Source organism: Clinocottus analis, unplaced genomic scaffold (assembly GCF_023055335.1).
Source record: "Clinocottus analis isolate CAN_PGR_092001 unplaced genomic scaffold, fCliAna1.0.p SCAF_12, whole genome shotgun sequence".
In the NCBI taxonomy this organism is placed as follows: Eukaryota; Metazoa; Chordata; class Actinopteri; order Perciformes; family Cottidae; genus Clinocottus; species Clinocottus analis.
The window spans coordinates 13,348,569-13,376,481 of record NW_027175843.1 but is presented as its reverse complement, the minus strand read 5'-3'; the positions used below and the strand labels follow the sequence as shown (position 1 = coordinate 13,376,481).

The 27,913-nt window shown below is 42.4% G+C and overlaps 4 protein-coding genes across 9 annotated transcripts; 2 read left to right on the top strand and 2 right to left on the bottom strand.

The window, feature by feature from the left end:
- Window positions 1-1,833: 1,833 nt before the first annotated feature.
- LOC137783241 (piggyBac transposable element-derived protein 4-like) lies at window positions 1,834-3,714 on the bottom strand. The gene is made up of 2 exons (XM_068573040.1): window positions 3,258-3,714; window positions 1,834-2,810 (listed from the first exon to the last, which is right to left on the bottom strand). The coding sequence occupies exons 1-2, from the start codon at window positions 3,661-3,663 to the stop codon at window positions 1,834-1,836; spliced, it is 1,383 nt and encodes a 460-aa protein (XP_068429141.1). The 5' UTR covers window positions 3,664-3,714.
- An 889-nt stretch (window positions 3,715-4,603) lies between these two features.
- On the bottom strand, window positions 4,604-10,196 carry LOC137782678 (tubulin alpha chain). The gene is made up of 4 exons (XM_068572195.1): window positions 10,060-10,196; window positions 6,680-6,902; window positions 6,450-6,598; window positions 4,604-5,881 (listed from the first exon to the last, which is right to left on the bottom strand). The coding sequence occupies exons 1-4, from the start codon at window positions 10,060-10,062 to the stop codon at window positions 4,907-4,909; spliced, it is 1,350 nt and encodes a 449-aa protein (XP_068428296.1). The 5' UTR covers window positions 10,063-10,196; the 3' UTR covers window positions 4,604-4,906.
- A 4,298-nt stretch (window positions 10,197-14,494) lies between these two features.
- On the top strand, window positions 14,495-17,850 carry LOC137782745 (tubulin alpha chain-like). Its single transcript, XM_068572324.1, is given in 5 exon segments — window positions 14,495-14,528; window positions 14,531-14,637; window positions 16,044-16,266; window positions 16,481-16,629; window positions 16,730-17,850. Coding segments are annotated over 5 exon segments (1,491 nt in total). The 3' UTR covers window positions 17,708-17,850.
- Window positions 17,851-18,281: 431 nt separating this feature from the next.
- Window positions 18,282-27,912, top strand: dnajb2 (DnaJ heat shock protein family (Hsp40) member B2). 6 transcript variants are annotated; one of them, XM_068572329.1, is made up of 11 exons: window positions 19,087-19,411; window positions 20,968-21,064; window positions 21,682-21,791; window positions 22,066-22,119; window positions 22,307-22,423; window positions 22,686-22,760; window positions 23,309-23,444; window positions 24,007-24,077; window positions 24,712-25,008; window positions 27,606-27,672; window positions 27,821-27,912. In XM_068572329.1, exons 2-10 carry the CDS (start codon window positions 21,000-21,002, stop codon window positions 27,632-27,634), a joined length of 954 nt encoding a protein of 317 aa, XP_068428430.1. In that variant the 5' UTR covers window positions 19,087-19,411; window positions 20,968-20,999; the 3' UTR covers window positions 27,635-27,672; window positions 27,821-27,912. The 6 variants fall into 6 exon arrangements, with proteins under 6 accessions (XP_068428427.1, XP_068428428.1, XP_068428426.1 ...); XM_068572328.1 differs by lacking the exons at window positions 27,606-27,672; window positions 27,821-27,912 and adding an exon at window positions 25,120-26,833 and having other exon boundaries at window positions 19,086-19,411; XM_068572326.1 differs by lacking the exons at window positions 19,087-19,411; window positions 27,606-27,672; window positions 27,821-27,912 and adding an exon at window positions 18,282-18,406 and having other exon boundaries at window positions 24,712-26,833.
- Window position 27,913: the final 1 nt, after the last annotated feature.

The window sequence follows — 27,913 nt, the reverse complement described above, 5'->3', positions numbered from 1 at the left end:
CTCTCTGTCTCTCTTTATTCTATTTCTCTCTCTTTATTCTATCTCTCTCTCTGTGTCTTTTCAATTACTTTAGCTTCAAACTTTCAGCTTTTCAGCCTCTGCTTAACCCCCATTTCCGTTTTGAACCTTGGTGTGTGTGTGTGTGTGTGTGTGTGCAGTGGCTCCGTGGTTGTCACCTCTTAGTCCTCAAACTCTAACTAAACACTGAGAACTTTTATCACGGAGTCGTGAGCCACCCTGGGCTCCAACGCGTAGACTGTGGGAACAGGACCAGGATCTGGGAAACAGGACCAGGCTCTGTGAACAGGCACAGGCTGTGGTAACAGGACCAGGATCTGGGAAACAGGACCAGGCAGAGGCTGGTTGAACAGGCACAGGCTGTGGTAACAGGACCAGGATCTGGGAAACAGGACCAGGCAGAGGCTGGTTGAACAGGCACGGGCTATGTGAACAGGGACAGGCTCAGTGAACAGGCTCAGGCGGTTTTTAGCAGGCACCAGGCTTTGGTAACAGGACCAGGATCTGGGGGGGAGGGGGGAGGACCAGGCTCTGTGAACAGGCACAGGTTCTCTGGACAGGCACAGCCAGGTCCAGGATCCAGGAACAGGACCAGATCCAGGACAAGTCTGTTTTGCTGCACCGAGACGGAGGAGACTCGCCGTCGACAGAGGGACGCTGCTGCGTAAAAAGGCACCAGGCTCAGTGACCAGGACCAGGCTCCGTGAACAGACACCAGGCTCCGTGACCAGGACCGACGACGATGAACGATGGCCCCGATTCAGGAATTTGCGTCTGACGAAGATATGCGAACACACACAAGCCGTGTAATGGTCGAGTCGCCTGTTATCGTGTTGTCCTGCTGCACAAACTAGAGTGAGAGTGAGAGAGAGCAGAGGAGGAGGACAGCGAGAGCGATAAAGAGAGAGAGATGAAGAGGAAGAGAGCGCTTGCTGTAGTGTCGTCCTTGGCCTTGCCTTCTGTTGCAATGTCATTCATTCTCTGAGACGACGGCCCCGATTCAGGAATTTGCGTCTGACGAAGATATGTGCACACACGCAAGCCGTGCAACGGTCGAGTCCTCTGTTATCGTGTCCTGCTGCACAAACTAGAGTGAGAGAGAGAGAGAGAGAGAGAGAGAGAGAGAGCAGAGGAGGAGGACAGTGAGAGCGATAAAGAGAGAGATGAAGAGCAAGAGAACGGTCCAATGGATGCACCGGAAGAGGTAATAACCAGAGGAAGGGAAGGCTGTGAGTATGTTGTTCAAGCTTGTGGAGACAGAAGTCTCTATTCTTCAGGTCTGACCAGATGTCCACTGCTTTTCTATCAAGGGTGACTACATGACAAATAAGGCTTTTTACTCTCTCTCTCTCTCTTTCTCTCTCTCTGTCTCTCTTTATTGTCTTTCTCTGTCTTTTCAATTACTTTAGCTTCAAACTTTCAGCTTTTCAGCCTCTGATAAACCCCGCTTTCCTGTTTGAACCTTGGTGTGTGTGTGCGTGCGTGTGTGTGTGTGCAGGGGCTCCGTGGTTGTCACCTCCTGGTCCTCAAACTCTAACTAAACACTGAGAACTTTTATCAGGGAGTCGTGAGCCACCGTGGGCTCCACCGTGTTTGTTTTTCACTTTTCAGTCTGGTTTTTTGTTTTTTTCGTATCGCTGTGTGTACTTCATGTCAATAATAAAAATTTTAAAAAAAAACAGCAAACAAACATTGCTTTCGTATGTCTTTATTTTCTCACAAATTTAGCCTAACTTGCAGGGAAGGGAGAATCTGTGGCCCGGGAGCATCGAGACACGTCGCCCCGATTAGAATAGACGCTCCCCAAAGGCCGGTTTATTTCGCGCACGTCGGGCAGGACGCCAGCGAGCAGCCCTTGCAGATGTACTTGTTGCACCCGTTGCACACGGTGTAGGTTTTGCAGTCCTTTTTGGGCGGGCAGATCTCACACCTCTTCCGCTTACTCGCGGCCCCGCGCGTCGCTGCGGCGAGCGCCGCGTCCTCGGGCCCGTCGCTCGCCCCGGCCACCCCGCCGCCCCGCACGGCTTTCAAGACGGCGGCGGACGCCTCCGTGCGGGGCCGACGCTCCCGTCTCTCCATGAACGGAGCCACGAGGGCCCTCCCCAGCCGCTCAAGAAACACCCTCCTCTTGTTCCGCTTGCCTGGCAGCCAGCCGGGGTTGAGCTCTCGCCACACGACGAAGGCGTTGTAGGCGGACACGTCGAGGACGTTGTGGAAGACGACCAGGGGCCAGCGCGCGGTCATCCTCCGGCAGCTGTACGTCCCGGTGACCTTGTCGAGGTTGTCCACGCCGCCCTTGTTGCGGTTGTAGTCGAGGACGACGACGGGCTTGGCGTCCGGGCGGTCGCTGGCGTCGCCCCACGCGTGCCGCGTGCTCAGGAGCAGCACGTTCCGGCCCTTCTTGGGCAGGTAGGAGACGAGCGTGGCGTCGGGCGCGAAGGCGAACCTCGACGACGGCACGGCTCTCCGCCGGGTCGCGAGCAGCTCGGCCGGGAGCTCTTGCCTGCTTTTTCTGACCGTGCCCACCACGGTGTTGCCCCGGAGCAAGAGCCGCCGTCCGAGTTCGTAGGTGGTGAAGAAATTGTCGCACGAGACGTTGCGCCCCATCAGTCCCTCGGTCACGTCGAGAGCAACCCGCAGCCCCAAGTCCTTCTCGGGGCGTCCGCTGCTCGGCTTTCCCGTGTAGACTTGCAACTTCCAGGCGTAGCTGGATTTGGCGTCGCAGGCGACCCAGGATTTGATCCCGTACTTGGCGGGCTTGCTGGGCATGTACTGGCGGAAAGGACAGCGGCCTGTTGTTTCGGGAGGCGGAAAGGAGGAGCAGAGAGCAGAGGTGACGAGAGGCGACGAGAAGCGAGCAGAGGACGGCGACGAGAGGAGACGAGAGGAGAGCGATAGCGCAGAGCAGAGCAGAGCAGCGCAGAGGAGAGCGGCAGAGGAGAGCGGCGGCGACGAGAGGAGAGGATGGCGCAGCAAAGCGCAGCAGAGCAGCGCAGAGCAGCGCAGCGCAGAGCGGCAGAGGAGAGCGGCGGCGACGAGAGGAGAGGATGGCGCAGAGCAGAGCGGCAGAGGAGAGCGGCAGAGCAGAGCGGCAGAGGAGAGCGGCGGCGCCGAGAGGAGAAGATAGCGCAGAGGAGAGCGGCGGCGGCGATGAGAGGAAAGCGTTTTATTATTATTGTCGTTATCGCCGCTGCCGTCGTCAAACGAAAAAAAAAGGCGTACGGCCCGGCGCACCTCACCTCTGAACGGAACCAGCTGCTCGTCCACCGTCACCTCGGGCCCGGGGTTGTAGAGGAGCGGCAGCCGGCGCACCCACGCGTCCCAGAGGTCTCGCACGGCGGCCAGTTTGTCCGTCTGGCGCCTCGCGCCTCTCGTCTCGCGGTCGTCGAAGCGCAGCAGCCCGGAATACTTGTAAAAGCGCTTGAGCGACATGGTGGCGCGGAACACGGCCCTGCCGCTCTCGGCGTCCCAAAGGCTGGCCGCGGCCTCGCCCCGAGACCTGTACACGCCCGCCAAAATCAGCAGCCCCACGTAGGCTCGCAGGTCCGTCTCGTCCATCCCTTTCCAGCCGTCGCCGTGTCTTCGCGAGCCCTCCAGGTTGGTCATGTCCAGGACGATCCTCTCTACGTCCGGCGAGACAAACATGCGGAACGTCGAGGCGATGTCGCGCGCGTGGCACTTTGCGTACTCGGTGGGCCCCGGCGCGGCGTCCGGCGACGGCCGCTGCTGCCGCTCCTCTCTCTAAACGCGGGTCACTTTGACCCCAGGGACGACGGCGAGGTGAGTTTTATGGAAAACAATGTTACGTTTGGCTGTGGTTCATCAGCTTCAGCTTTAATCAACAAAGTTCATGTTAACAGTAAAATATACTGTTAACATAAACAGTAGCAAATATTAGTATATTCAAATTGTGTTATTTGGTCTTGTTCGGAGATGTATACTTTTCTTATTGCATACCTTCATGGTGCCTTTAGTACTATTTGATAACCGGATCAGTGGGTATCAGGTTTTTGTGAAGATTTGAGAGAATATAGATTGCCATTCACAAATATATTTGCTTGCAAGATTGACTTCCCTGAGACAATAACCTGTCTATACAATGTTTTGTGGCTTGGATGGCCACTAACAACCATGTGTATAAACTGCAAAACGTGTGAAGTACATGTCCTCATTACGTGCCCTGTCTCTGCACCCTGAACAAAGATTTAATGTTTTCAATGTGGAACATGGACTCTTTAATATTGTGTCATGTAAACATGATTATTAGTGTAGTATTAGTCATATACAAATGAATAATAGTGTAGTATTAGCCATGTAAACACACACAAATATATATTATATATATATATATATATATATATATATATATATATATATATATATATATATATATATATATTTGTATGTGTGTGTGTCAACACTGTAGCCTTCACAAAATAATTAATGGCTTTTGTTGATATGAAATCTGAAACATAAGATGATAACTTTTCTGAATAAAATATTCATAAAAATACTTCACCACAAACAGAAAGGGAAGGACTCAAGTAAAAAATACAATAAACAGACAATATATGTTGTGGAAATATTTATTTTTTAACCACAAGTTTTAAAATGATAAAGATCAAATTTTTTGAACAATGTTCTCTCTTTTTGATAAAAGAAATTAATAAACAGGTATAAATTGACACAAAATCTCTCAAAAGTAAATCTGATTTTATAACGAAGGAACCTTACAGGTAGGTCAATTTTTTATTTAAAAAAAGGTAAAGAATATTTCTAAAATTAAATACAAATTTGCAAAACGTGTTGTATTTCTTGAATATTGTCGATGCAACAAATAGACTAGTTTTGTCCCTGAAAACAATTGGCAAACGCTAGATAAACCAATCTAATATTCCTCTCCTTCCTCATCCTCTTCAAAGGAGTCAATCCCAACCTCTTCATAATCCTTCTCCAGGGCAGCCATGTCTTCTCTGGCTTCTGAGAACTCTCCCTCCTCCATACCCTCTCCGACATACCAGTGAACGAAGGCTCTTTTGGCGTACATGAGGTCAAACTTGTGGTCGAGACGAGCCCAGGCCTCAGCGATGGCTGTGGTGTTGCTCAGCATGCACACAGCCCTCTGCACCTTGGCCAGGTCTCCTCCAGGAACTGCTGTTGGAGGCTGATAGTTGATGCCCACCTTGAAGCCTGTGGGGCACCAGTCCACAAACTGGATGGTGCGTTTGGTCTTGATGGCAGCAATGGCGGTGTTGACGTCTTTGGGCACCACATCGCCACGATACAGCAGACAGCAGGCCATGTATTTACCATGACGTGGATCACACTTCACCATCTGGTTGGCTGGCTCAAAGCAGGCGTTGGTAATGTCAGCGACAGACAGCTGCTCATGGTAGGCTTTCTCTGCAGAGATGACTGGAGCATAAGTGGCCAGAGGGAAGTGGATACGAGGGTAAGGCACCAAGTTGGTCTGGAACTCTGTCAGGTCAACATTCAGGGCTCCATCGAAGCGAAGTGAGGCTGTGATTGAAGACACAATCTGGCTTATGAGCCGGTTCAGGTTGGTGTATGATGGACGGTCAATATCGAGGTTCCTGCGGCAGATGTCATAGATGGCTTCATTGTCCACCATGAAGGCACAGTCGGAGTGCTCAAGGGTGGTGTGGGTGGTGAGGATGGAGTTGTAAGGTTCCACCACTGCGGTGGAGACCTGAGGGGCCGGGTAGACGGCAAACTCAAGTTTTGATTTCTTTCCGTAATCAACAGAGAGTCTCTCCATCAGCAGGGATGTGAAACCTGAGCCAGTACCTCCACCAAAGGAGTGGAAGATGAGGAATCCTTGAAGACCTGTGCACTGATCACCCTACAGATACAGAGAAACAATTACAACGACTAGAAAAGACAGGAATACGAAGCAAAGCATTGCTTTACACTGATGTAAATGATCATAAAGAAAAATAGACTAATTCTGTTTTCACGCTGCTGTATTACAAACACAGAGCTCACATGATGATGAAACAACTTTTCATTTTGGTAGCATTAGCCTCTTTACTGACATGATATTTAACTTTTGAAGACACGCAAGAAACATTTGAAACATTTGCACTAACAATGCAAATGTAACATGAAACATGAAACATTTGCACCTACAGTTTACAGATTGTTAAAACGTTTCGAAGAAAGTCAAAGCGATTGAGAATAAATGTAAAAGGGATGCTCAGACCCGTTCGGTCCCCACTTTTCTTCAGCACCCTGCAGTATGACCTTCCAAATTCTGCATACTGAGGTCTGAGTGCAAGTCTGTGTGCAGACTGTGTGTCCCTGTGACGATCTGACTGTTTTCAGTGACTATGAGCTGAGAGCAGTATGGAGCCCTGTTTGAGGGCAAAGCCATTGTGAATGAAAAATAAAACCTGAAAACAGTTTCTCACCAGTTTGCGGATTCTGTCCAGGACAGAGTCAATGATCTCTTTGCCGATGGTGTAGTGTCCACGGGCGTAGTTGTTGGCTGCATCTTCCTTGCCTGAGATCAACTGTTCCGGGTGAAATAGTTGACGGTAGGTTCCTGTGCGCACCTCATCTGGGAAATTGACAGACAAAAGTTGAAGAAACCATTTTCTCTGTTGTTCACACACAACAAAAATGTCATACCAATACTAACCGATAACAGTTGGTTCCAGGTCAATAAAGATTGCCCTTGGGACGTACTTCCCAGATCCAGTCTCACTGAAGAAGGTAGTGAAGGAGTCGTCGTGGCCTCCCACGGGCTTACGGTCGGGCATCTGGCCATCTGGCTGGATGCCGTGCTCCAGACAGTAGAGCTCCCAACAGGTGTTCCCCATCTGGACACCAGCCTGGCCCACGTGCACAGAGATGCATTCACGCTGGACGGGAAGAAGAAGAGAAGTTGAAAGAGGAGGCAGAGAAAAGGAGAGGGGGGAAATACAGAGGGAAAATAAAGTGCCAATGCAGGGAAAGATACGTTTTGCAAACAGTTTAAACATTGTGAAAAATGTTTATATTTACTGTGCAGACTATTCTGAATCGCAAACAGTACCATAATTGAATTGTACACAACAACACTGCAGTTGCAGTAATCCAAACAGGTCAATTAGAAAGTCAGCCGCTTGGTGGAAGCAAAGACACATATACAGTGGAAAGAATGTTGAAGTTAAAAGAACGAGCAAAACAGATTTGCTGCAGCTGTCACTGGGTTTCATGTGACTGTGAGCAAGACTCACGAGCTGAAATGGGGGTTGAGTTCAGAGAACAACTGCTGGTAACCTTCATACTACGAAGCTGTAAGAATGAATAACTCATCTAAACTAAATTTTTTTCTCCAATGTCATTTTCTGTATCACCCACCCTGAGTGGGTGATATGTTGTTGTTAGAAATATTCAAAGATGTCTATCCAAAGTTACAGATGCTGAGGTCTGGAAATTGCTGCTCTATTCAAAAATGTTCAAATTAACACCATGAAGCAGAAAAAAATCTAGCAAATCTGTGCATTCATACAGATGCAAGTTGGCCTCGTGAAACCTTCTTGTATTCCACTCCATACAACAGCAACAACCTTTGCCATAATCTATATCCCCCACCCTGTTCAAGTCAAGCTGCTATTTTTATTCTTTCCCCAACTTTCCAATGATCAGACAGACACAGGGGTGATTGCAGGGGGGGGACTCACTTTAGAGTCTGTGAAATCTAACTCTAATCTTTTACTCAATACTTCATCACTAGAAGCTTTCCAAAGCAAAGGTGACCCTGGAACCCGGGTTTCCAGGTTAGCAGAGCTCTGTGCAGCAGCTATTTTAGGTTTCTCATACTAACCTGATACCTAACAGCAAAGGCTTACTGTTGAGGTAAACACAGACTGGCAATCCCCAAAATACTGGTCACTGCCAGGATGAATATTACACTTGAACAGCTCAAAGTTTCCTCCATTGGGAACACACTTTCTTTAGTATCAAAGTTTAAAATATAAGCTTTTAAGGCCACATAAGTTTTTTTTGTCAAAAGTATGCTGTAGTTATTGTCATCAGCACACATGTGAACAAGTAATAGTAACAAATTGAAGACAAACTGGTCTCAAGCTTCTCCTGTCCCTAGAACCGGTCAGGGTGTGTCTGTATACGACATAAACAAGGACATGTCTGAGCCCACATGGACTTGAGATTCCAGTTTTGTTGATGACAAACTAACTAATTAAATAAATACACCACAGAGAGCATGAGAAATAGACTAAAAGTCAACATGGTAGAACAAGAGAGCAATCAATTTGGTGAAAGCTTTTTCATGTTAGCAGACACAGGAACAGAGATCCCTTAATACCCCATCGCCACAGCACAATCTGCCTCTATAACAGGAGAGTCGACATAATGTACCATAAACACAAGGTGAGGATCAATAATAACTTAATGAAATCTTGTCCAGACCCGAACTGCCATGCATTTAGTTTATTATGATACGTATGATGTTGTTTGAATGCTGATTTTCTAACATCTACATTGACATTATATTTGGAAAGGATGGCACTTTGAAGATGATCCACAGTGATTTTGGCGACACTAAACATTTGTCTAATGCCATCATCAGCAAGTGTGCTGGAGGCATCTATAGGTCAGACAATACAAGACTAGAACCTCCATTGAACGCAAAAGCAACCGCCATAACATATGATGCGCACATTAACATGGAATAACATGTTCTGACCCTTCATTCTGAAATATGCTTTTGTACGACACGCATGGATAATGCAAATCATAAAAGAAAAAGAAAAAACCTTGTTGGACAGACATGTGAATTCACCCATAAGCATTTCAATGTAAAACATTTGGTATTTAGATTCACTGATCAGGTTAAATAACTATAGCTCCATACCATGCAGAGTGTAGCTCCAAAGTGTAATTTTGAAATTTAAACTAATATGAATAAATATAAAAAGATAAAAATGTTAGAACATAGAAACATTAAGAGGAACTACATTTTATGGATCAGGAATATTTGATCAGGGCGGGCAGTGTATTCAGTCAATGACACTGTTGACTTTTTCTAATCAGCACTGACAATGCTAACAAGGTGTGTTTATACTGCACTGTGCAAATACAGCACAAATGTTGCCTGTACATGATAGATCAATTCCTGACGCAGATATAAGACAACCACGGTGTATGTCAAAAAGTGTCCAAAAGTTTTTTTTTTAAAAACAATCTTATAGTACCATTTTAATCAGAGACTGCAACATGTAATGTACTTTTTCATATTTATATTAGTATTGTATATCATATGTACATATGTACGACATGAACAAAGTGAAACCAGAGTCAAATTCCATGTATGTCACACACATGGCCTATAAAGCTGCTTCTGATTCTGGGGTCAGCTCTGTTTTATTTGTCTTCACTATGAATAACAGCGTCTGTGGAAGCTTATTTTAAACTGTTGTTGTAGTTGAAGAAACCCAAACCACAGTTACAACTTCACCAGAGGCTGCTTTCAAAGTTGGAGGGCAGGGATTCGTTCCTGCAGAAACACAATCTGAGCTGACTTGTTGATGAAGGCATGATGAGACACACCTACATTCCTCAGTGACGCGTTTGTGTATACAATCACCTCGACTGGAACAATACAGATCACACATATAATACATACATAACCTGTAACATACTGAGCAATTGATCAAATACATGGAAAATAAAAGCACATTCTATATATAGCATCAATGTTTAATCTGCGTGACCGATCATCAGCACCTGCTCATCCAGGCCAACAGCATTCTCAGCTTTACTGACAGCCATGGGGTCTATTTTTGACACAAGTCCTGCTTCAAGAGGACACACGGGGAGCAGTTCCGAGTTCCTACATCTCACCTTCAATCTGGCACATTTCTTTTTCAAGCATATTGAAATGCTGCAGATTTCAATGTCGCGCTGCGGCTAAGAGGAACTGCTGAAGACATTTTCCACTCAACGTGAGAAGATAAACACACTGAACTTTGGAGTAGAAGTTTCTCTCAAGCCAAACACTGAATATACACTTACCATGGTAGCTTCTTAGTAGAATGCCCTTTGACAGAAAAGCAACTTGCAGCTGACTTTTTTTAAAATTTGTTGTGTTATGTATGTATAGCTTCTCACAGCGGCCGTCTATGTGGTTCGAGTGAGTGAGTAATGCCAGGTGGACGAGGCGCTGCAAGGCTGTAGTCCTGCAGGCCCCTCCCACTTGTGTCTTTGACGAGCACGCGCACTGTGGCCACGTCATGTATTGCAAGAGAGTGATAGGATCATTCAAATATGGAGGCCATGAGGGCCAATGTTAAAATGATATCAATATGAGCATTTCAAACACAGTGACTGGGGAAGTTCATGAGGAAATAGTGTCAGAGCTTGAATTTGGGTACTGATGAGTAGCAACAATAAAATATTTCATTTTCAGAAGCAGAATCAGAACCATTCCTTGGCAGGAATTTGTCTTGGCGGGCGGTCCATAAATTAGACAGATAATAAAAAACAATCCTCACAGTGCAAGAAATGAAACATTTTAAATTTGCAATCAAATATAAAATAAAGTGCGCAGACAAACAGATAACAGTACTATATACAAGTGTACTATATGTATGTGAAAGGACAGTAACAAGTGTATTTCAATATTTAAGATGATAATTCTCACTTGAAAAAAAAATGTAATGAGAATTATTTTCGAATTGCTTAATTACTCATTCAAGTAATGCTTATGTTATGTTAATTACCACCTCACCGATTGTAGTGCCCTTGCAGCAGCATGTCTCAGAGTTTCCTTACTTAATTGTTGCCTAAATGCTTTTTAAAGATGTATACACACTAAGCAGAACCCTTGTTTTTTCTCTTTGCATTAATATCAATCATACTAGTATATGCATCCATTTGTTTTCCAAATTATGTATTAATTTTTTTTTTTTTGTAATTTCATAACTCCCATTCTATCAATTCAAACGCCTTGGCAGTTGTACGTATATGTGTAGGCTCTTTAAGGGCCACGCATAAGGTCAGTTATCTGGTGGGTGGGAAGAACACCCTGCAAACGGATCCATAACATCGCCCCCCCCCCCCCCTTCTGACTGCCATTTTACTGCACATGCTGTCATTGTTCCCACTTGAAAGCTAGAGGTCGTAGTAGCTTCACCGTCAGTCACTCAATGAGTAAACAGTGTAACAAAGGTACGTGCTAGAAGTATGTTTTTTCTCTCCACTACAGTGGGTCCCGCAAATTGTTTTTGCATCTCTTTCAACTTTTCTGTGAACATTGGGATTGTATCAAATCTTAGTTGATAATGTGATCTATGTGTCTCCTACAATACAATTGCAAACCCTTCTTTCAACTTATGAATTCATCATGAGCAAATTGTTTCTACATCACATTTTTTGGGGGGTCTACTCTGGGTCTCTTTCTTTCTTGCCAGCACTGACATTATTATTATGACTTTTAGTGAAAAGACTTTATTATGGGGCATTATATGAGTGTTACCTTCAAACAATGGAAGTGGGAAATGCCTTTATGACTTAAGGAACACCTACGAGGGTAAAGAAGTAAGACAACAACAAGGTTCAGGCCTCCCTTGTGATATTTAACAATACTTCAGCTCACAGAGCATGAACCAGACCAAAAGATTTGAAAAGTGTTCGTAGTTGCTATATTTTGAAAAATCATGACATAATAATTGTCAACAGCTTTGTCTTCCCTACAAGGTAATAAAACACGCTGCAGGTTTGTGTGTTGCCTTTTCATTTGACATTTCTATTTCCACCATAGCGCTTTTTGTTGAGCTCTGTTAAAAGATCGTGAAACCAACTTCAGTAGTCCCATTTGTTACACATCAGTCTCACAGCCTCGGGTGAGAAACTGACTCACTTGAAAACATGGTGGTACATTTGACGCTGTGGCATCACTATTGTGTCCCTTACTCTTGGCTGCCTGCCACACATATGTTCACAACCAACAGACTTTTGACTGACATTCGTTGCTTTTTTTTTTACACCATAGCTCATGCATCTTGTGACAGTAAAGAGGAAGTCAACATGATGTGTGTGAACAACGGTGTATCTCAAAATGGTAGATTATAATGAATCAACATTCTTCTATTACAGTGGACGCCCTTAGGTTTTGAAAGTGGCTTGACTTGTTTAAGAAATAACAAACTTGCCAACTGAAACAGGCAGTTACTGCCAACTGAAACTCATGTTGAGTAGAAATGTGGATATGGGAACTAAACAACGTTTCGGGTGCGAAACTGTGTGATATCCAGGTACCAGTGTGGACTTAAATAATCACTAGTTGACTTTTATGTTGCGTGTAGTGAAACCAATTTGGCAGCCAGTTGCCTAATGTAGTGTAGTCTGTCTACCTCTCGGGAGTCTACTCTATACTCCCAAGCGGTTGCAGAACAGAGAAGGAGGAACAGGTGTCATATGTATTGTTTAATAAGATCCCAGGGTTCATTTCAACTTAGGAAAAGAGTGTGGTAAACCGGTAGCGTTGACAGGCATTGCGGTTTTAGAGATTTTGTCTCCGCAGTTTCCATAAAATACAATAAGTTACAAATAATATTTTGAGCTGGCCTTGTGTGGCTGTTCCAAATATCTTGAAAGAAAAACAACAATAATGAAACTGCGAAAAGATCACAAATTTTTTAACATTCTGGCATATTATTATATTTGATTATACATTATTTGACAATGACACAATTGAGCAATGTTATTATTTCTCAGACTCTTTTACTTATCATCAATAGCATCCTAAAAAGCAACCTCAAAGGAACAGGAGTGTCGCTTTTCTATCATAAGCTACATCATAAAGTGATATATTAGAAACTGCAAGGTGAAACACCATCACGTTACCTTTTCTAATCTGGGGTTGTGTTTCTGATTTCTGAAATATGAGGTGCACATACACACCAGTAATCACAGACTCACACAATGAATAGAGTGGTGACCTCCTTTTGCATTGTGTGTTTGTCAAGCTGAAGAACTTATCCTGGTTTCGTCAGAGGATTCTCTGATTACAGCGCAGATCAAATCTCTGTTCACCTTAAGCTGCAAGTATAAAAAAGCAGAGCACAGCTGTGTCAAGCACTACATGTTCTTACCCACACTTGGACTTTGGAGAAGAGACATAAACTATGGTAAGTTGTGATTTTCCTGCCTGAAACTTACATACACCTGTATTTATTGATAACTGGATTCAAGCAGTTGAATAAAATCATGTGAAGCAGGTCAATTGTATGAATAAACCAACAATTCGGTTAAGAAAAGTGTTATTATTAGTTTCATTATTTTAAGCAGAGCAAAATTGTGAGTTAAAAAGTATCTCTTTGACTATGTTGCTTCTTGAGAAACTCAGTAGTATACTCTACATACCGTGACACGTGTTCACACAAACCTTAAACATGAGTATTACATTGTATGGTATCATAAGTCAAGGTGCTGTGTGAAATCATCCCATTTGCATTCAAAGCACAAATAAAAGTGATCAGACACATCTTATTTTTTTACATTTAAAGTTATTTTCTTTCTGCCAAATCTGTCTAAGATACACCAAACCCTCTCTTTTGTGCACCTCCCCCCACTATCCTCTCCACTGTGGAATGTAAGTTATGAAAGGCTCCTATGTCCGTTTCTATACCATTCAGCTGTGACTATGAGAGGAGGAGGGAGAGAAATAACTCACCAAGTCACTGACTGGTGTTGTTTGTGTAGCTCATACTCAGACAGTGGCCTGCAGCAACAATAGGATTCAGTAATGTATGAATCACAGCTCTGTGATCCTAAGAGGGCTGGTGAAAAGTTGTGCCAGGAAAGAAGACTTTCCTTGTTCTTTTCATTTTACATTTCAGTGCTAAGAATCCAAAGTGATGTTTCTCTGTGTATTCTAAATTAATGGATTAAACTGAAATACTGCATGTGGCCATTCTATTTGTGTCATCTCACATTTATTGTCAGGGCTTTTACCGCTCACCATCATCATTTATTTTTTTCAACCATTGAAGCGTTCGTCTTTTACATTTAATTTTTTTAGAATAAAGACCTTCATTGACTATTCCCTTTTTCCAGATCAAATTTTTGTAATTACTAATTCAATGATTATATACAAATGATATGTGTGTTGATGAGGGTGCAGACAAATGACTTTATTAAAGAAATCACAAGCCTGCAGTCCTTGTTAAATGCATATACTGTATTATAAGCTGAACATTCTCCATGCTACTGGCAAATTCCCAACATAATTAAAAGGTTAGACTCTCATGCACACAACATGATACAATAGGCGTGAATTGCTTATAAAGAAAATAGAAAAGGGTTATTTATCCAGACATAAGCGTCTAATCTAAAACTGACGGACAAAGCAAATGAATAAAAAGGCGGAGAACATGACAGGCCGTATTAGGGACTTCCCTCTTTTTTTTCTTTTTTCTTTTTTTTAACTATATGCTCCCTCCCGCCAATGAGCTATGCAGCTGCTTGCTGTGGTTTCCTGCCTGCCCCCTCCACATCCTTGCCTATATAAACCCTGACTCTCCCTCTACTCCACACTTCTGCCTTGTATCTGAATCCTCAACGTCAGTCGAAGGACGAACAGACAAAATGGTGAGTAACAGCTTGGCTGATGACGTAGCGTTGAAATTTCCACTCTCTCTTCCCTTCAGCCTCCCTTTGTCTGTACTTCTCAGCATTATATGGATTAACCAGTCATGACGCTTTAATTCTCAAAAGGCCTCTTGCTAGGGAGTTTAAGCTTACTGATCCAACAGCAGCTGTATCTTATTAAGTGATAGTAGCTTTGAGTGGTATTTATGTAATGACACTTTTTAGGGCATGTCTAGTGAGAATTCAGGAAGGGGCATGCCGTGTGATAGTAATTTATGACAACAAGACTCTATAACTCATCTCTACTCTTGACATATCTAGGTCAGATGACAGACACCACATGAGTTGGACTGCTTTGTAATTTTTGCTGTGATAAACTTCAGCTGGTCATACAAAAGAAAAGCATATGCAACTAAAGGAAATCAAAATAGCTGAGTCTAATGTATTTGTTGTAGAATTAAAGTAATTTTTTTACTAAGAATGAGTGATTTGTGTGATCTGCGTAATCGTGGCAGTGGGGGATGGATAGAAAGAACAGAGAAAAGAGGAGTGGTCTGGCCTTTACCATGAGGAAGTTGGCAGCCATTTTGCAGCTGTTAGGAGTTTTTAGTTGGAGAAAGATGTGGAGAGAGGGGGAGAGAGAGAGAGAGAGAGAGAGATCCCTGACTGTTACACAGCACTCTGCAGCTGGACAGGATGGGGGAGGAGAGAGACTCAAAAGGGGAGTGGGTAAGGGGAGGGAGGAGATACAGGATGGAGAAGTGGGGGAAGCTTTTTCCATCTTCTTGGGACATGGCCTTCCTGTCTACCAATTATAGCGCCTATGTTTATATGTTCTATTTTTTCTAGGAAACTACAAGGAATGTGTTTTCAGGGTTTTTAAAAGTGCATTTCATCTGTAGCTACATTACTTGCTGACGTTGGCTGTTTCTTCTTTAGCAACAACAAGTGCTGACTCTGGACAATCTAACAGCTGCTTGCTTTTAAACGCTTGCTCGCTCAAGCAGCTGAAAGCTTCAACATTCCAAAACCAGTTTTCAAGAGTCAACGTTTCTTTGTCAACCAAGCAAACTGAGTCCATATGTCATACCAAATATTGTCATTAGACATGAAGTTTAAATAAATAACATATGCACCATAGACCAATAATGAAATCTAATAGATTGTCTTTGTTTCTTTTGCATTTTTGTATTACAAATGTGAACCATGAAACCACTTAACTGTATGTTCTTGTGAGCTGACCCGAGCTGACATCCACTAAAAAGGTCCCAAGACATTTGTAAGCAGTTAGTGTTGAATCAGAAAACACTTAAAGCAATGCAGTGAAACTTGCATTTAGATAGTAAATGAACATCCCATAATGTACAAGTTTCCTTTAACCAACCTCTCTCCCTTCTTTTATTCAGCGTGAGTGTATTTCCATGCATGTCGGCCAAGCCGGAACCCAGATGGGCAATGCCTGCTGGGAGCTGTACTGTTTGGAACATGGGATCCAGCCTGACGGACAGATGCCCAGTGACAAGACCATTGGAGGAGGAGATGACTCCTTCAATACCTTCTTCAGTGAGACAGGGGCAGGAAAGCATGTTCCCAGAGCCATTTTTGTCGACCTGGAACCTACTGTCATCGGTGAGTAGTGTATAACTAGTGCCTGAATAAACATGAACTTACAAATAACTTTGCCTTTATAACTCCTAATTTATAAAAGATAAGATGTACTCTATGTCCACTCTTGACAATCTGTACTTAAAGCAAAGCATTGCCGATTACTTTTTTGAATTTAATGTTTATAACATTCATACCTCTTGATCATTAGCTCTTATTCTTGTTTGCAATTTCATAGATGAGGTGCGTACAGGAATCTACCGCCAGCTTTTCCACCCTGAGCAGCTGATTACAGGAAAGGAAGATGCTGCCAACAACTACGCCCGTGGACACTACACCATCGGCAAAGAGATTATTGATATGGTTCTAGACAGGACTCGTAAACTGGTGAGAAAAACTTAGTGCTGAGGGTGCAAGTTTCTCTACATAACACTTGTTTTTTTGCACAACTAATGTTTTGTCAAATGCTTTTTACATTCTATTACAGGCTGATCAGTGCACAGGTCTTCAAGGATTCCTCATCTTCCACTCCTTTGGTGGAGGTACTGGCTCAGGTTTCACATCCCTGCTGATGGAGAGACTCTCTGTTGATTACGGAAAGAAATCAAAACTTGAGTTTGCCGTCTACCCGGCCCCTCAGGTCTCCACCGCAGTGGTGGAACCTTACAACTCCATCCTCACCACCCACACCACCCTGGAGCACTCCGACTGTGCCTTCATGGTGGACAATGAAGCCATCTATGACATCTGCCGCAGGAACCTCGATATCGACAGGCCGAGTTACACCAACCTGAACCGGCTCATTGGCCAGATTGTGTCTTCAATCACAGCCTCACTTCGCTTCGATGGAGCCCTGAATGTTGACCTGACAGAGTTCCAGACCAACTTGGTGCCTTACCCTCGTATCCACTTCCCTCTGGCCACTTATGCTCCAGTCATCTCTGCAGAGAAAGCCTACCATGAGCAGCTGTCTGTCGCTGACATTACCAACGCCTGCTTTGAGCCAGCCAACCAGATGGTGAAGTGTGATCCACGTCATGGTAAATACATGGCCTGCTGTCTGCTGTATCGTGGCGATGTGGTGCCCAAAGACGTCAACACCGCCATTGCTGCCATCAAGACCAAACGCACCATCCAGTTTGTGGACTGGTGCCCCACAGGCTTCAAGGTGGGCATCAACTATCAGCCTCCAACAGCAGTTCCTGGAGGAGACCTGGCCAAGGTGCAGAGGGCTGTGTGCATGCTGAGCAACACCACAGCCATCGCTGAGGCCTGGGCTCGTCTCGACCACAAGTTTGACCTCATGTACGCCAAAAGAGCCTTCGTTCACTGGTATGTCGGAGAGGGCATGGAGGAGGGAGAGTTCTCAGAAGCCAGAGAAGACATGGCTGCCCTGGAGAAGGATTATGAAGAGGTTGGCACTGACAGCATGGGAGAGGAGGATGAAGAGGGAGAAGAATACTGAAGGGCAAAACATCATCCTGGCTTTATTATCACATATTTCAAAAGTTATCATGAATGCAACACATTCCCAACAATACTCTGATAACCTGTGGCCAGTTATCAATATCAGTATTATCAATAAAATGTTCTCATGAATCTTTTAAATGATGAATTGTGATCATTTATGAACTCATCCAGCCTATTAAGCACACAGTCTATTAAGCAAATATTTTGTTATAAGTTACCACAACAACAATCGCCCAATAGAGACAAATAAGCATTTCATACTGCATTATCTAAAGTGATCCAATACTGATGAATTAAGCATGGCACTGTTCTTGCAGATTATACCTTTTGTTACATTGAGAATTGATTTTTTTTGCAGCAGTGTAATGCTGGATTTCAGAATGTGTATTTAAATGCAGATTCTATTTATTTACAAATGCACTTTTTGCTGCTCGGTCTTTCCTGCCTTTTTGTACCGTGATGCTAATCAACAAAGTACACAATGGGCTAGGCCGGTCTTGTACCTGCAGTTGCTTCTCTCAGCCACTAGATGGGAGCAATGTGACCTGCTCGTGAAGTTCTGTGGGTTCAATATTTAGTCCTATTGATGTTTGTTTGGTCATTGAAACCTGGCTGACCAGACTGTGAGCCCTTGTGATCCCGATGAGTCACACGCTTAAAGCCCACTTCTTTTCACTCCTCTGTTCTACTGAATGTAAGTACTGAACTCAACAGTGAGTTTATGAAGGGCTTTTTATGTATTCAAGATCTTAATAGTTAGTAGTTAATAGTTCTGTTCTTATAAAAACATAACTATAATTAGTAAAATGTGCTAAAAGTATTATTACAGAATTATTATTCAGCATCGCCCCTGTGAACATTATATTATTATAGGCCTGAATATTATATTATTGGACAATACTTATCATACTCATAATACTAAATGCTTTAGAAGTATTTTACGATAAGTTGGTCATCCCCGATTTCGCTTTTTAATGTATTATTATTCATATTTTATATACTGGCCACGTGTTTGTAGGCCTATACTAATTCTAAATGTCAAAACGTTTGCTGTCAGATAAATGCAGCTAGTATAGTAAATATATTATTTACCTTAGCAGTTGGCCAACATTTCACCACTGCTGTGGTCACACAGTGACATAAAATAATTTAGAAGAACAATACGTGATCATTTGGTTTACATGTCTTGCTAAAAAGTATACAGCGACAGTATATGTCCGTGGCGACACCACCAGAAGTTGCTGGTTTCATTTGGTTGAGGCACATTACAGCACTGAGCAACAGGCAGGGCGGGTCCGGGGCGACGTTTCCAAACTCTCGCATGTTCCATACGCTCTATTTCTCTCTCTCAGCTGATAGTGACGTAGCGCGTGCGCGTGCGGCTTAGAACGGCACACGAGGCCAGCAGGGCCGAGCGTCCTCCTGTTTTTTTTTTTTTTTTTTCTTTCCCCCGGTGGGGACCGTAGAGTAGACCGCAGAGGCACAGCGGTGCACTGCAGACACACTAGTGGTCTTAGTGGACAGTATTTTTTTGTCGGGGCGGTGGAGAGAATTAAGGAGCCCGAGGTGAGGAGGCTATATGTGCGGCTGTCACGAAGATAGGAGCGGGGGAGCGAATACCACAGAGCCGCGCAAAGCGCAGAGCAAAGCGGCTGACAGACTTCCAAACCGCTCACTAATATCCCGAAAAACCGAGACGGTAGGTCCGTGTAGCTTTGGCTAATGGCTGGTTGTGAATGCGGCTGTACCCCACTGTCAATACACGGTGTAGTTGTTCACTTGGACAGTTATTCGTCGTCCAACGTACGTTACCATAGGAACTATTGTGTCAACCGGGAAAACAACATGTTCACGGGACCCTTTCATGTTAATTCTACATATCCACTTGAATATAGACTGCACATGCGCCCTCGAGGGCATCTGCCCGTGTATGCAAGTTTGTGTAGGCCTACTGTCATGTCAGCACCAGTTGTCAGATGCCATGACGCTAGAAATAACATAGTAATTATACTTGAGTGAGCGCATGGCTGTTTCCCGGGGGGGGCATAGAAAGTTAAGTTTAGTTGTTTTATCTCAGTCTGGAAGTCCCCTTCAGCGCTAAAACAGCCAAAGTCCACTAATGAGATTGGCATGAGTCTGACTGTGGCTATAATATATTCCTACTGACTGTACTGAGGTCTTATCATTTCTTAAGGCACACCTCCAAGTGAGTCGAAAATGTATGAATACATTTTATTTTGAAAAGGTTCACATTTTAACCTTTTGAATGAATGTCCTTTAGCCTCAATTGGAGTCTGTATTAGTCGTGTCATGCCATGGTCTTTTCATGAATAAACATTAAAACAGCTCTAGCCGCATTGACTAGTATTCTCATCCTTCATGGCCATGAATATGAGACTAATCACAGTATTGATTCTCATGTGAAAAGATGTGTCAGACAACTCATCATTTCTTATCGCTCTCATGATGCATGATGACTCATTCCTCAACCTAGTGAAGAACAGCAGCTTAAAAAAATAAATACAAGTCATGCCTGTCAATTCCCATCACATGCTGGCTGAAGTTGAAATGTTGACTTCTTTGGGAAAACATATTTGAGATAAAATGTAGTTTTTCATCAGGAAAATTATCAATTGAGGTGAATTTTACTGACTGTGAAACCAACATACAATATATTATTGTCTTGTAGACACTAACTAATAGCCAGCACACAGGTGTATAGAATTACTTTGGCAGATTAGTCAAAACTGGAAAGAGCATGCTGGGAATTTCATGACGCCGTCAAACAACATTTGCGAATAGTAAAAGGTATCCTTAGATAACAGATGTAGCAACACCAACAAGATAGTGAAGGAGATGTTAAATAACTTTTGCCTGCAGGTGGCCACACAGTCCTAAGAACAGGCCTAAACAAGCAACATAAGTGAAAAAAACCCTTGTGTGGGTGATTTAATTCCAAAAAAGGTTTCCACAATCTGTATTTGTCAACACTTTGGTGTACAGAATGATAAACAACTAGGTATACATTGCCTTTCTTAGCCATTGCTTCTACTCCCCCTGTTGAAAATGGCCCCTTGCCTTTAAAGTAAATAAATAATGAACATAGTTTCTTTTCCTTTTTGGGATTTTAGGAAATACCTTAGATACCAAGGATTTTCAAACGTTTTATTATTAGACAGGAATTTGGTAAATGCAGGATGTGCGTGTCCAATCAGAGTTGAGTATATTCTGTATTCAAAAGAATTTTTCTGTCAGGGGCAGTGTGGTGAGGAGTGACAGAAAGCAACATGGTGGATTACTATAACGTCCTGGGAGTGTCCAAAACAGCCTCTCAGGATGACATCAAGAAGGCGTGAGTATCCAGGGAGTCTATCTCTCTCTCTCTCTCTCTCTCTCTCTCTCTCTCTCTCTCTCTCTCTCTCTCTCTCTCTCTCTCTCTCTTTCTCTCTCTCTCTCTCTCTCTCTCTCTCTCTCTCTCTCTCTCTCTCTCTCTCTCTTAGCCCTCACTTTTATACTTTATAAACAATAAAGGTATATTTCACTTCAATCTAAAATACAGGTTCTGAAAATATATTTTGAGTTTACATTCTTAACATCGCCAGGTTATATAAGTCTTCTTTACCGCAAGATTAGCAGTTTCTTAGTTTTATGTGTCTGGATTTTATGAACTTCTGACCACAAAAACATTCCCATCAAGAGCACAAGGTATAAAATGTCAAAATACCCAAAATACAATATGTCATTATATATGCTAACTAAATCCATAAATAGAGGTTTGAGAAACACTGGTATGATAAATACAGACTTCTCAAAAGCGTATAATGGTCTCCCTTGTGTCTTATTTCTTCAAGACTCGCCATAGTGCATTGCTTGTTGTTGTAGAAGAGACCATAGTACTAATACATTTCTTTATCAATCTATATATATATATTTGTATGTATAAAACAATGTTTGTGCTGTGATTTTCAGTTACAGGAAACTGGCACTAAAATGGCATCCAGATAAAAATCCTGACAACAAAGAGGAAGCGGAAAGAAAGTTCAAAGAACTGTCGGAGGCCTATGAAGTCCTATCTGACAGTAAGGCATTGTGTATCTGTATGTATATGTATTCAGTGTGTGTGTGTGTGTGTGTGTGTGTGTGTACGCGTGTTGTGAAATGGCTGTTGGGACTTGATTTGTTTTGATGCTGTGAGTAATTCATCTGAATCTCTGTGTTAAGATGTCTGACTCTTTAGGGACACACTTAATTCACAAAACCCATAAATCAGTTTAAACATAGAATAGAAAATAAAGAGACGTGCAGTGTCTATTGTTTTTTATTCCATCGTTAAATTGCACTCTGTTCCTACAGCGAGTAAACGTGATGCATATAACAGATATGGAAACGACAGAATGCGACACACAGGTAAATGAAACCTTTCCTTCTTCTCCCCTTGCTCTCTTTGCTTATGCCTCTCCACTTATTTCCTTCCTTATGTTTCCTGCCCCCTCCATTTCATTCTCTTGACCCCTTATATGTTTTCTTCTATGTCTACTCTCCTACTCATTTGGTTGCTCGTCACCCACCTGACCCTGACACCTTCATTTTCCAGGTACCACTAGCTCAGACTTTTCATCAGATATCCCAGGATTCACCTTCACATTCCGCAACCCAGACGAGGTTTTCAAAGAGTTTTTTGGCAGCCAGGATCCTTTTGCAAACTTTTTTGGTAAGTTATACACAATAATCATTTGGACTTCTACTATTTACATTCGGGAGAAATTACTATTATTATTGAAGTAATTGTAATTTCCCTCTGGAATTTTTAACTTTGGGAGTCTGATTGTCTCCCTTTTTGTATTCCTTCATTTGTTGAGCAATAATAATAACTCACCCCAAAAACATACAATCCCATTGCTTTACGTGAGACTAACTTCTTAGTTAGTTTGTATATCAGTAATTATAAGTGTCTTTCTCTTTCTCTCATCCAGACGACTTCTCATCCTTTGGAGGCTCGTCTTCTCGCCTCGGCCCCAGTCGGTTCTTTTCTTTTCCTTCAGCACGAGGTGAACAGTTACATGCAGAAATGTGCATGGCGATTACAGCATGCTGTACTGTTGCAATGAAATTCAAACTGCCATTTCATATTGTGACCACAACTTCCTAAGCAGTGGCGCTGAAGAACTACACCATATTTAAATCACAAAACACGCACTGCAGCGACAGCAGCTGTAAGAGCTGATGGAGAATAGTCTACTGGAATATGAGGGTACTGAGTTTTTGTATTTGTCAACATGTAAACTTTAATTTTGCTCAAGAGATGAGAGAGAAGGCTATTACACTTCCTATCTCCCTCTACCATAGAAATCATTGCTATCTGATCAAAACGACACTTGAAACAGTTGTCTAGTAACATGTTTTTGTAAATTATAGATTAAACTCCATGTTGTCAAAGCGGTGATACAAGTGTCCTAAGCTACACTACAGGGTAACCCACTGGACAGAACTCACAGGATTTATTATCTTTGCACAAACTGTGATTTTGTAAAATACATAAAAATTAATAAGTTTCTCTTATTTTCTCTTCCTCTACCCTTTCCTGATCATCTCTCAGCTGATTTTACCTCCTCCTTCTCCTCGTCCTTTGGTGGTCTGGATGGGATGGACAACATGGGTGGAGGGATGAGCAACTTCAAATCCGTTTCTACCTCCACTCGTATCATAAATGGAAAACGGACCACCACCAAGAAGTACGTAAGGCTGTTCTTAGAAAACTTCCTAAACCTGGGAAATACATTTTTGTCAAATATTTCATTTGTTTTATTCCAAGATGGATACAGTCAGGATTCAAAGTGAAATATTTTATAAAATGGTCTGAAAATTCTCATAAATGTAAAGTTTATTTTCCCCACACTTTCAAAAACCTGCCAATGTAACAGTCATCACCTAAACTGGGCAGAAACTAGGATTAACACTGTTTGTATCCAAGTTTTATCTTGCCCAGGGTGTGGTGCTATTTAGATGCAAATATTTTATAACTGCAAACCGAAAGATACAAAACAAGTTTGGCAAACAATTATTTGTTCATCACATTGTGTTTTACATTTTGTTTTAATGAAACTGGATGTTGTTGTTTGAAAAAATAAATAGACATAATGTACTGCTGTAGAGTTATCATTGTAACTTTAAGTTAGTATGCATGGGACCTTAGAAGATTAGCTCTGCAGTTATGTTGATAAGAGAAAGTACCAACACACACGTTGATGAAAAAATGTTATACACCATGTTTCTCTGTATTTGCTTTGCTTACAGGGTAAAGGAGAATGGGCAGGAGAGAACAGAGATTGAGGAGGATGGGGTGTTAAAGAGTGTCCTAATTAATGGTAAGACATATTGAATGTATCATGTATAATATGAATCATTTTATTTACCTTCACTTTTCTGTGTTGTATAAATATGTATGAATGTTAGTTCAATCAGGAGAGACTTGTTCCGAATTCAACAATACATTTATTACGTGGTATGACAATGAATGAGTCTTTAGCGATCAGACTCTATCCTGAACCAGGATAAACAAGTGGCAGTTCTGATCCGGCAGTATCCCCCAAAAGATGTTAAATAAATAAAATGAATCAATAGCTTACCTACAGCTGCAGTGAAGGCCTAAGGAAAAGGGAAGTTAATCAGGAAATAAATAGTAAGTTAAACCCCCAAAAAGATAAGTAAGTAGGGCCCCTCATCATGTTAGACCAGGAATTTAAGAAGCGGTCACGATAGACCAGGAATTCAGCAGCGATCACGATAGACCAGGATTACGCCACCTGTGGCATATGAATAGGTATGAATGTTAGTTAGTTAATGCTGATGGGGATGTGGCACCTTGCATGGCAGCCCCTGCCGTCACTGCATGAATGGGTAAATGACATAAAGTGTCAAAGCGCTTTGAGTCGTCAGAAGACAAGAAAAGCGCTGTACAAGTACAGGTCCATTTGCCTCAAACACCTGTGTTGTTCCCAGGTGTGGAGGATAAAATGGCCCTCGTTCTGGAGCTGAGCCGTCGAGATGGACAGCCCCGTCCCACACCTCAGAAGCCACACATACAAAACAGATCTCCTGGCGAGTCTGACAGATCCCACTCCAGCCCTCACTCTGCACCGACACACCGGTCACTGAGCTCCGCTCCCTTCTACAACTACGGGCCTACGGCCAGCAGTGAGGATGACGAAGAAGATGAAGACCTGCAGATGGCTTTGGCATGCAGCCTGTCAGAAATGGAAGCCCAGCAGAGAGCAGCTACTACCAACTTCATATCAGGTGCTGGGGGTGTGGGCATAGCCACGCGTGACAAAACTGGGGGCCATCAACGAGGTGGGGTTGTTAAGACGACACATTTTAATGACGCTAATACTGAAAAGGTGCTTTCAGAGAGAGATGAAGAAAGGCAGTTTAACATGGGCTCAGGGCCTGAAGCTGGGTGGGTACACAAGGGAGAGGCAACCAGGGAACCAGACTTCTCTCCTGAGTCATCCACAACTGCCACCACTACGCCATTAAGCCAGAGCAGTAAAGAGGAGTTTGAACCTGCCGTGAAAAATAATGATGGCAGTGTGAAAAAGAAAAAGAAGTGTGGATGTATTATTTGCTAATGCTGTGTGTGTGTGTGTGTGTGTGTGTGCCTTATTTTTTTTTAAATTGCCTATAGCCAGACTCTTTGTTATCTAATTGCCAGGCGATTTGAGACGGAGGCTCAACTTATCCTGAGGTGTTAATGCAGTCTTAACACCTCTCAAAGAGAGAGAGAGTCAACTTTGACAGAGTGCCAACGGTAACATTTACTAATTTGCCAAAATGCAGCTATCAGATCAAATATATTGTGAAGCAACAGAGAGGATTGTTTGTGAAAGTATGTGAATTTGCCAAATATGTAAAGAGAGGGATTCAGAAGAATTTAGATGTGGAGCAGTTGTTAGTGATTTAAATCCCGTGCGTGCGTGCGCGCGTGCATGCGTGTGTGCGTATGCATGTGTGTGTGTTGTCTGGCAAAGTGAATGTATCTAAACTGTCACAAGCCCAGTGTAAAACAGAAAATCAAAATCGAAAGCCTGCGAAAGAAGTTATGTAAAAAAAAAAAGAAAAGCTTGTGACAATATGAGCAAAAGTAGTTGAAGCACAATAATTGTTCAAACCGGTAGCACAGCTTCTAACACTGTTGCAAAGTTGCGATAGTAAGGAACAAATGCACCATTCATGTACATGTCTTGACCTTTATACCCTTACAAAATTATCATGACCATGTTTGGTCCGATTGTAGGTCGGGGGAGCAGCACTTTATGAAGTTAGAGCACGGTTTACAATGTGTAGAGGATTAGGACGGATCGTAAACCACAGTTAACTTACAATGAATCATTATATCCTATTTTCATATTTTGATCCTTTTGGTGCCTTTGTGTGTTTTAACTACTTTACTATGTGTTTAATTTGCTTGGATTACTACTAGAAATGTACCAAATTAGGAAAAAACATTTATGTCAAAGGGAATGTTGTCAGATGTCCTGAGAGAATGAATGGTTGAATTCAACTGCATTAAGCATTGTGCAAAGTTTTATAAATATGGAGCTTCGTCTCCAAATCCATGCTAGGTCTGCTTTACCTTTGACTTGTTTGAAGTGTTGGTGGAAGGGAAGTACTGCAGCAGGGTTACCTTGCTGTCAAGATCTGTTGATTAACTGCAACCTGAAGCACTTAACCTCACCTGCTCCGGTTTATTTACTAGTGTGCAGAGCTACACAGACTGTTGACTGCTGACATAAAATTGCATTAGTAGTTTAAATAAATGTGAATATTTTGCTTTCACTTTAAAAGATAACTATCATCACTGGCAAAAGTCAAGTACAGACACATTACCCTTTTTTCTTTTTTTTCTTTTTACAACATTCTAATAATTGCTGTTGTCTCTGATTTATCATTTCTCCTCCAACATTTATTGCGTATGGAGAGAGAAATAGCAGATGGTTCCTCTTGCAAATATATATACGTCTGTTTTGTTGTTCTTCTTAAAGTGCCATGTGTTTTTTTTTTGTTTTTATTTTCGGATTGTTAACAGGGAAGTAACAAATAAAGATTGAGCTGAAGAGGATAATTGGGATTTTTCATTTTTGATTTCAGAACATGGCAGTAATATTTCTACATCTATCACTAATTTCTACATCTATCACTGATTTCATGCTACTCAAGTACCATTACTACTCAACTAACAATGATACATGAAATATAAATGGTGTTTTCCTTCATTTAGTCCGAACTATAGTTCCTGGACCTGGACTTTCTTGGATCCCCAAACTTTGAAAAGCATATAGCATATAAGCATATCATTTCATTTTAAAATAAGGGCCAACAGAACTTGATCAGTATGTTTACATTTGCTTTCACTTGGTTTGTTATTTACTTACTATACTGACCCTGTATGCTCTCTCACAAGCTGTATGTTGATGTTGAAGTTTGTGCAAGACTGTGTCACGTGTTTTCAGTGCAATCTAAGTTGTTTCAAGATTGTCATTGGAACTGTTAGCTTGATAAGAAAGATTACATTTTTAATCAATAACTCAAAATTGAATGTGTCTGTTTACCAGTAAATTTGTCCATGTGAGTCAAAGAAATATTATTTTGATATCATACAGTACATTGTATTTTCTACTAGTCAAATTTTGTTCATAACTTACCGATATGCTAATATCACCTTCAAATGCCTATCTTGCATTGTTGTGTCACGTGCTCTCTTCTTTGCTGTCAACAGATCTCATTGAGACATCAAAGAAACATCTTTTTTTCATTATTAATGTGACAGAGACATATTGTACCTGACTATTTGGACGTTTTTCAGTTTGTCTTACACTCCCTGCTTCCTGTTTCAGACTCAGACTTCGAGGCCTTCACAAGCTAACCTGATTGGCTCTCGCTGTGCCCTCGCCCTGCCGTGAGGTAAAGAACCAGTGTGAACCTGAAAGTTGCCCCATGAGCCCCATGTAGATGATGATCTTTCTCAGGAATCATGTTTATACCAGGCGATGCCTATCATAATTGCATTACTGATAAACTGTAACATATAATTGTACATCTATTCCTACAGGTCAAAGGTCAATTCCTCATGATGCACTTATCGCTCTCTGCCCACGGCTACTACCTGCTGATTGACACTTAATGAAATGATACAAAAAGATAC